The sequence below is a fragment of the Dasypus novemcinctus genome, chromosome 19, assembly GCF_030445035.2.
Source record: "Dasypus novemcinctus isolate mDasNov1 chromosome 19, mDasNov1.1.hap2, whole genome shotgun sequence".
Taxonomy (NCBI): Eukaryota; Metazoa; Chordata; class Mammalia; order Cingulata; family Dasypodidae; genus Dasypus; species Dasypus novemcinctus.
The window spans coordinates 81,723,403-81,732,562 of NC_080691.1; the positions used below are offsets into that span (position 1 = coordinate 81,723,403).

General features: G+C 52.8%; 1 protein-coding gene across 4 annotated transcripts in view; it reads right to left on the reverse strand.

The window, feature by feature from the left end:
* CHAF1A (chromatin assembly factor 1 subunit A) overlaps positions 1–9,160 on the reverse strand; it is a 30,313-nt gene that overhangs the window by 5,987 nt on the left and 15,166 nt on the right. For all 4 annotated transcript variants that reach the window (XM_004464207.4, XM_058282067.2, XM_058282069.2 and 1 more), the window contains exons 7-13: positions 8,980–9,048; positions 5,281–5,507; positions 4,194–4,362; positions 3,931–4,011; positions 3,430–3,522; positions 2,137–2,395; positions 1,139–1,629 (exon numbers count right to left, since the gene is read on the reverse strand). In XM_004464207.4, the coding sequence (XP_004464264.1) occupies positions 1,139–1,629; positions 2,137–2,395; positions 3,430–3,522; positions 3,931–4,011; positions 4,194–4,362; positions 5,281–5,507; positions 8,980–9,048 (1,389 nt within the window). The remainder of the gene's footprint in view (positions 1–1,138; positions 1,630–2,136; positions 2,396–3,429; positions 3,523–3,930; positions 4,012–4,193; positions 4,363–5,280; positions 5,508–8,979; positions 9,049–9,160) is intronic.

A 9,160-nucleotide genomic window follows, 5' to 3' on the forward strand; every position in this document is an offset into this window, starting at 1 on the left:
AGGTATCACATTCCCCATGGGGACAGGTGGGTGGGGGTGAAGCTGCCCAGGACTGGGAGACCCAACCAAACCTGCACCGGGCACAGGGGCTCCCCGAGGCAGGGCTGAAGTTGCGAGGCCTGTAATGGAAAAACAACGGGAGCCCGCCAGCCCCAGGGACGGCGCGGCAGGGCGCGCGGCCGCTTCGGGCTCCCCCAGCTTGTTTCAACCCAAGCTGCCACACCTGGGTGACGGTGAGAAAACCATTCTGTGGCTCAAATGTAGCTGGGGAGGAACGGACCCGAGGGAGCACGTGACTCGGGGGCCGGGCCCAGGGAGGGACGTCTGCAGAGGGCTGGAGCCGTGGGCCAGCAGAAGCTGTGCACACCCCACCAGCTGCACCCACACAGGTGCCGGGGAGTGACCGGGAAGAGAGACGACACGGGACGCTCCTTTACGGTCCCTCTCCACCTGACAGGTGAGGCACCAGGGAGACGGCTTCCAGGAGCAGTTTCTCTTGCCTCCTGCCACTTTATTTTCTAAACTAAACAGCACGTAAGGCCAGAGAGGACAAGACAAGAGCTGCCAGGGGCTGGGGGAGCACACGCGGACCCCATCCTCTTTGTTACCACCCGAGCAGCCACCCCCTCTTCAAGGGGGCGTGGACATGAGCCAGGAGACCCTGGCACCTGCCACGCCTTCTCTCATCCTTCCTCCCTGAAACCCAGTCTCTAAAACGCTGGTTTCCAATCAGAGTAGATACATGGAAAGCAACTCATTTACATTCACATTTCAATAGGGAAAAAATACATCCAACCTCAACAAAGGCAGTGGCGAGGGCAGGGACGTCCCGGGGGACTCTTCCTTTTGGCTCCACAGATGTCACTGAGCATTTTTTTTTGCTCCTCAGCATGAGGCCAGTGCCACCCGCTCTCCATCTTTGGGGCCCCGTGCACCCCCCTCGTGGTGATGGGCCCTGACGCCTGCTCCTGCTCCACAGTGGCTGCCCAGCACCACAGGGAGCCTGGCACAGGCCAGGGGCTCCAGCTGTGCGCACAGAGCACGGAGAACACAAGACAGTGGAGAAGGTGCCACAAGGGGGCTGCTCACCCCGTCAAGGCCCTGCCCACAGCTCACGGCCAGGGGCGCGGGCGCTCACCTGGCCCTCGTGCCTCCGCTTCTTCATGAACTGGGTGATGCACATGGTGCCTGCAGACTTCCTCTTCAGCGAGACGGGTGTCATCTGCCCGGGCCCCACGGCAGGGATGCTGCCACTGTCCTCTCTGGTGGCCGAGGGCGGCGTGGTGACGTAGCTCCACTGGCACGGCACGGGCAGGTGCTCCTGGTCAAAGCTCCTCAGCACCTGCGGGTGGACGTACCAGCACATCCTGAAGTCAGGCCTCTTCTCGTACACCGAGTTCTCAGAAATAATCCGCTTCAGCCTGGCTTTGGAGGGGACGGCGGCGTCCTCGCTGGCAGTGGGAGTCTGCGGGCGGGAGGAGCTGGGGCTGGGGGGGCTGGCGGAACTGCTCGCGGGGCTGCCGGCGTCCTTGCGGAGCAGCCCTTGGCGGCAGCACTCCTGGAACTCCCGGATGATCACTTTGCTCCCGTTCACGTTCCCGTGCAGCAGGGGGAGCAGCTGGGCCAAGACTGGAGGGAGAGGAAGGGACACGGGTGGGTGCGAGGCAGTGGGGCTGGGTCGTGCAGACAGCGCCCTCCTGCCCAGGCCCAGCGGCGGGCGCCGTGGTGGAGCTCTGGGGAGGTGCGGGGCAGCACAGCGCACACGCAGAGCTCCAGCCTCACAGGGCGAGCCGGGTCTGGGGAAGGCCTCACAGCTCAGCCCCCGCGCTCATGCGTCCTCACTGGAGTTGGTATCCCTCCCCTGGTTTGTCCTGGGGGCCTGGCTCTGCCCCTACCCACCTCTGTAACCTTGGGAAAGGCACTCTTCAGGCCCGGGTCCTTGTTGGCAAAACGAACTCATTATGGCACCTGCCTGGTATTGCGGCCGTGCACGTCAGACAAGGAGGAGATGTGCTCCTTAAGCCATTTGCGGAGGGAACGTGTGGATTCTCATCCAACGGCCTGAGAAGCCCCCTACCTGCCCTAAGGCCTGGAACCACTGGGCCTCCAATCCCCCCTGCCCCAAGCTGCACTCACTCTGCTGGTCCTTCTTCTCTCTCTTCGAGGCCTTGGGCGTCGGCTCCTCCTCAGAGGGGACCGGGGCCAGGAGGCACTTGCTGAACTGCTGCAGCACCTTCAGGTCACCGCTGGCGCAGCTGTCCTTCGCCGCCGCCCACACGCAGCCGATCTTCAGGGGCTGGAGGACGCGAAACCTCTTCCCCTTGGCTAAAAACTCGTCCCACTCCTTGGCTTTCAGCTTCTGGCGAACCTTGTAGTTCTCGGGGTCGGCACACTCCTTGCGGGTTAAAGAGCAGAAGCTGGTTTACGATGCCTGGCCCCCTCAGACCCAGGCGCCCGGCGACAGTTCCAAATACCCCGTCGGCTCAGGGTGCCTGGGGAGCAGCGAGGAGGTGCAGGCTATTCTTGGAGTCAGGGCTAGCACCTGTCCAGTCACTTGGAAGAGACCCAACGGGCAGACAGCATATTGGGGGAGCATGAGAATTTGTGCATTCGCTAGGCCTGTTTCCTCTCTGGTGATCAGATGTTTTTATAACTCTGATCCACTAAAGCCTCTTAATACCAGTTGGTGAGTTTTCTGGCACAAGACAAAAAGCTGGCCCATCTGCTGGTCAGACATGCATAATGAACCCTTCGAAGCCAACTTTGAAATACAAGATCAGATCCCTAGCCACATCCTTCCTTTCACTTTTCCCCCACTGGCCAAATGATTTCACCCAACAGCCTTTGGAGCCCTGAAATCAGCTTTCTCACAGGTTCCACAGTCTGACAGAACTTAGGAAGTCATGTCGAGGGTTTAACTGTAAAGGGTGTGAGGAAACATTCTGGCGGGGACGGAAAGGTGATTTCACAGGAGTAGCCAACTGTCAAAACTCTTCAACCTGAATGAAAGCTTAACATCTGTACGCTTTGTTGTATGTGAACACTTGCACTAAAGGAATATATTAAAAAAAAGGAAAAGAGTTTCACCACCTGCACGAGTCCCCTGAGTCCGTCTGGCCCATGCCCACCAGCCTGCCACCACTCCCAACTGGCCCCAGCAACTCCCCTCACCAGGTTTCCTCACAGTTCCCTTCTCTTGGAATTTTTTCCTACTACACTCCCAGGCAAAACCAACTCCAGCTTCAGTGGCCCCACAAATGAAGCCACACACCAGGAACCCCCTTTAGGGTGGAGGCGAGGAGCTACGAGGGAGGAGGGAGGGCATCAGCTGGCTGCAGACGGTCTGGACCCACCTTGGCCATCCCTGGGCCAGCAGCTACCGAGCCCCGGCCTCTGAATGAGCTCATTCCTGACCCAGTCACCCCTCACCTCGGTCACTCCTTCGTCCTCAGACAGGTACCCATGGGGCACAAAAAAACCATCATCCTCATCTTCGTCTTCTCCCACGTCATCATCATCATCCTCAAAAAGAGAAAAAGATAAGTTCAAAATATGTGGACACACTATTTCTGCTTCGTGAAGTGTTCACACCTGCTGGCACCCGAGGAAGAAAAGCCCACCCGCTGCTTCGGGGGCTCTCTGTGGCCGGCATGAGGACAGCGGAGCCCATTCCCCTGCTCTCTGGCGCCGCGGGGGCTGGGGGGGGAGGCAGAAAGCCAGCAAGGGGCGCGGCCCGCGGCAGGCCGAGGGCGTGGCGGTGCCAGGGGTGTGCGCGCCCTGACTTCAAGGGCGGGCGCTGCCCGGGTCCCACCCGCCGGGGCCACAGGGGCCCACTGCCACCAGGGAAGATTTCCCAAGAGTGGGTGGAATCCCAGCTGCCTGTGAGCGGAACCTGCCTAGGGAGGCGGACACCGGGCCACCAGCTCTCACCCCTTCACTGTGGGACAGGGATTCTCCTGGCTCCTCTTCTTCCCACTCCTCATCACTGTCGACCTCGTAGTCAAGGAGCGTCTGAAAAAAGAAACACACAGCCCATCATGATTGTTTTCAGGGCTGGAAGAAAAGGCAGAACAGAAGAGCTAGAATAATTATAGAACCCAAGAAACCAGTGTAAGAACCAAAAAAGGCAAAACTGGGAGGAAACACGAGGAAGCCCGAGGCGCGTGCGCCCCAGCAGGCCTGCGCACGCTTACCCTGTCTTGGGCCCAGGGGTTCTTCGGTCGGATGGCGGTGGTCCTCTTATTCCACGTTCCCCAGTACGCCGGCCGGTGGTTCTCGGAGAACTGCAGGAGCTTCATCCTGCCAAACTTCTTCCTTTCAGGAACACCATCTGCTTTGCTGCTCTCCACGATCACAACGTCACTGCGGAGTAAAACACAAACTCATGACGACTTCCTTTGCCCCTCGTTCACGTACCACCTGGGAGTCTTCCCAACGAAGCAGGCTGCACACTTCTAACAGGACAGCACCTCCACCAGCTCCTAAGGAAAGCTACAGAACGTTTCCCCAAACCAAGAAGGATCAGCACAGGGAGAAACAAGGAAGAAGGAAAAACCAAGCTTGCCAAATCAGGCAGCCTTTTCTTTTTTTTTAATTTATCTATTCCCACCCCCGCTGTCATTTGCACTAGCTGTCTGCCCTCTGCGTCTGTTCATTGTGTGCCAGATTTCTTTTTGGGAGGCACCGGGAACCGAACGAGGGACCTCCTATGTGGGAGGGAGGTGCCCATTGGCTTGAGTCACCCCCATTCCCCGCTTGCTGTGTCTCTCACTGTGTTTCCTCGTTGTGTCTCTTCATTGTGTCATCTTATTGCGTTACCTTGCCATGGCAGCCCGTCACATCAGCTCGCTGTCTTGCTTGTTCCTTAGGAAGCACTGGGAACCAAACCCAGGACCTCCCATATGGTAGGCAGGTGCCCAACTGCTTGAGCCACATCGGCTTCCCTGTAGCCTTTTTAATCAGAGACAGGGAAATGCTCCTCTAGGGAGCTCAGCTCTGAAGCGAGAAGACCCTTCTGGCAGCGTGGGGAGCTGGAACAGGCAATCTATACTCTGAATCAGCACATTCCTGATATTTTTGATAATAGAGGGAGAAAATCAGAGCGGAGAAGCCTGAGCCAGGAGGGAAGCCCAGAGCCAGAGGCCAAAAGAAAACGGACTTGTCCAATGGCCATGGCAGGTCGGCAGCCCAGCGAAACCCAGACCCCTCCCCAGGGCTCCGGGTCTCAGACAACTGCGCTCCGGCTCCGCCAACGGGAAAGGAATGGTCTTGGGCACAAACCTGCTAAAAATGCCCGCATTCTGGTTACAAACAATGGTGGGTCCAGATCTGAGAGGCTGTCGGCCTTTCAGGTTGTTGAGGAAGGAAAATCGGCCACTCTGCTGCTGGAGGAGCTGGTCGAGCTGATCGCAGAGGTCTTGATCAAAGGCAACCCGGCAAAGGGGGGCGAGAACCATGTGCTCTTTAATTTCAAAAGGGGCAAACTTCCCACAGGAGCCGGCCAGGGTCTGAAATCAAGAAGAGACTGGATGGTGGATCCAAGTGACGGACTAACAGCCAGCAATTAAAAGGACGCACTGCAGACATCCAGAGCCACCTGGAGGGCACCCAGAAGGGATGTGCTAAGTCAGGAGCAAAAACGATATCACTGCTGTGACTCCATTTCTAAGTTTCTGGAAAAGCAAAATGATAGGGGGAAAATGCCCAGTAAGTTTTGGTGAAAATCAAGGGAAACTGGAACCCTTGTGCATTTTTGGGGGAAATGTACACCAGGACAGTCAGTTTGGAATAGAGTCTGATGGTTCCTCAAAAAGTTAAATATAGAATTACCATACAACCTGGCAGTTTCACTGCTAGGTATAGACCTAAAAGAACTGAAAACAGGGGCTCAAAGCTACTTGTACACCAGTGCTTATAGAAGCATGATTCCCCATTGCCAAAAGGTGGAAAAAAGGGTGTACTGGCAGATGAACAGAGAATCTAAATGTGGTATTCCACGTAAAGGAAGTTAAGTTCCTGATTCAGGCTACAAGATGGATGAACCTCAAAAACATTATGCTGGGAAGTGGACTTGGCCCAGTGGTTAGGGCGCCCGCCTACCACATGGGAGGTCCGCGGTTCAAACCCCGGGCCTCCTTGACCCATATGGAGCTGGCCCACGAGCGGTGCTGATGTGCGCAAGGAATGCCGTGCCACACTGGGGTGTCCCCCACATAGGGGAGCCCCATGCACAAGGAGTGCACCCCGTAAGGAGAGCCACCCAGCGTGAAAGAAAATGCAGCCTGCCCAGGAATGGTGCCACACACATGGAGAGCTGACACAATAAGATGACGCAACAAAAAAGAAACACAGATTCCGTGTGCTGCTGATAAGGACAGAAGTGGTCACAGAAGAACACACAGTGAATGGACACAGAGAGCAGACAACTTGGGGGGGGAGAAATAAATAAAAAATAAATCTTTAAAAAAAAAACAAAACAAAAAACATTATGTTAAGTGAAAAGAGCCAGACACAAAAGGACAAATACCGCATGGTTCCACTTACATGAAATATCTTAAATAAGCAAATCCATTACTTAATGAATGTGTACAGCGTTTCTGTCTGGCATGATAGAAAAGTTTTGGAAATAAATAACTGTTATGGTTGCAGGACACTGTGAACATACGTAACGCCATGAGTTGTACACTTAAAAATCACTAAAATGGCAAGTTTTGTTATCTATTTTTATGACCAAAAAAAAATCAAAAACAAAAAAACAAAAAGCCCACAAAGTCTACAAGAACAGAGATCAGAGCTGCGGTTGCCAGGGGCAGTGTCGACCAAAGGAGCACCAGGCTCCGATGACGCGCTAGGTCTTGATCACAGTGGTGGTCACGTAATCATATACAATTGTCAAGACTTATCGACTGGTATGCCTAAAAAGGGTGAATTTTACTGTATGTAGATTATACCTCAAAAAAGCTGGCTTACAAAAAAAAAAAAAGCAGCAGCAGCCACGAGCCGAGACAGAGGCAGAGTCCCCAGCCCTTCTCTCCACGTCCCCCAAGAGCACAGGAACTGGGACCTGAGATCTGGACAGGGTCCAGCTCACTCAGAGCCAAATCATCACGAAATACTAAAGCCTGACGTGAACTTGGAGCGTTACTGCCCATCTCCTTGGCACTGTCACGAGCTACATTTGGATAGTTTTGATTTCCTTCTCTATACCAGTGAATTCCAAACTTGGCAGCATGTCAGGACGACTTTGAAAGTGAAGAGAAAATGCTATGTCTGTAAAAATTACATATAAGAAAGCTAGCCTCGCCTCAGTGGGAAAAGAGTAACTGAGACCAGCAGTTCAACGCCGGCTGCACGACAGTCACCTGGGGAATAGCTAGAAATCCCGATGCCCAAACCAATCCCGCCAGCATCTCCAGGGTGGGATCCTGGCACCAGTGCTTTTCAAAGCTCCCCAGTGAGTCCGACAAGCAGCCGTGGGTGAGGACTGGCAAATCGCTCTCCTCATTCAAGGGAGCTGGGACCATCGGTTATCCAGAAGGGCAACCGTTAAAGACCCTGCCCTGAACACAAGGAATTCCAGATAAAATAAAGAACTAAACATCAAAAGCAAAACTGAAGCCAAAAGAAAAGAGAAAACTGGAAACATGAGGAGGATATATTTATAGGCTTTTCAATCAAAGGCCAATTGCCATAAAGTAAAAATGCTGGCGTTAAAATGAGAAACTTCTGTATAATAAAGGATACCATTAATCAAATTAAAAGACAAGTAACAGACTGAGAAATATTTGCAACTTATGTCACAAGGGATGAAAATTCCGACTACACAAAGAACTCCCACAGGCAAGGGAAAAAAGCCAATCTTGTATAAAAATGGGTAAAAGATAGGAACTGGAAGAGGAAGAAAAATGAAACAAAACAACAACATAAAAAAACATGAAAAGATGTCAACTGCACTAGCATTCAAGGGAAAATGTAGAGTCAAACAAGGATTTCAATTTTTTACCCATCAGATTGGCAAGCATAAAAAAGAATTCCTAATATCCAGTGCTGGCAGTGGTGGGAAGAGCGCACTGTCACGTAACACTGGAAACGTCTTACAGCAGTGTTTCCTGCTTAGAGAGTGACCTGATGATAACTGATAGGATTCTGTCAGCGTGCGCATCCTGTGACCCTGCAGGAAGACTGGGTCCAGACGGAAGTCCTAAAGAAACGCACATGTGCGATGAGGCGTGTGCTGGGGCATTCGCAGCAGCCTTAACGGGCAGGGGTGAGAGGGGGCTGTGAAGAAAACTCGATAGGGGAATGGGTCTGTAAAATGGATTCCATCAACATTATGAAATGTTACACAGCAGTGAAAAAGAACAAAGAAGATCTAAATGGGGCAAGAATCCAAGATACAGAGAAGTAAACAAAAAACCCCAAGTTCAGGATGACCCTGATCTATCCGTGTATATAAATGCACACATATTCACAGGGATGTAACCACAGAGAAGGATCTGGAGGAGATGTGTCACCTCTGGAGACTGGCAACAAGGGGGAAAGGGGGTCCCGGGGCGCCCCATGCAGGTGCTGGCTCAGGAGGTCTGAACTGCCAGGTGACTGGATGATGCCACACGGAAGAAGCAAAAATTGCGCTAAATTCTACACTACCTTTATGGTTAATTTTGCCTCCTGTCCTGAGGCATAAATTTGCCGAAAGTATGGATTAGGTCTTTTTCTCTTCTGTCTTCCTACAAATCTAACACAAAACTGCTCATGAAGCAACCTCTAAAGATTTGGCAATTCTATCAAACCATCACTCCTTGCCTTTTCAGAACAGAGTGAGTGGCCAAATCTCCAACTTCCAGACTTCACCAGAAACAAAAGCTCCCCCTGTTGATGAAAGAGAAGCTAGCTGGTCAGGCGACACCTTTTATTCTTAAAAAGAAAAAAGCCCAACAAAACACAAAAAGGTAAAACCAAAAGAAGCCAGTTTCTCACCTTGGGGGCTTGTGGCGTCTTTGGTTTCTGAAAGAACCTGGTGATTTCAGCCTTCTCCGCTTTAATGCGCTGCAGTTTAAAAGAAGATGAGGAAGAAGAAATGAAGAGCACAGGGGGTGTTTTAAAACAGGCAAAGCCCCCAGAATGGAACCCCAAGCATTTTTATGTTGAAGACATTATT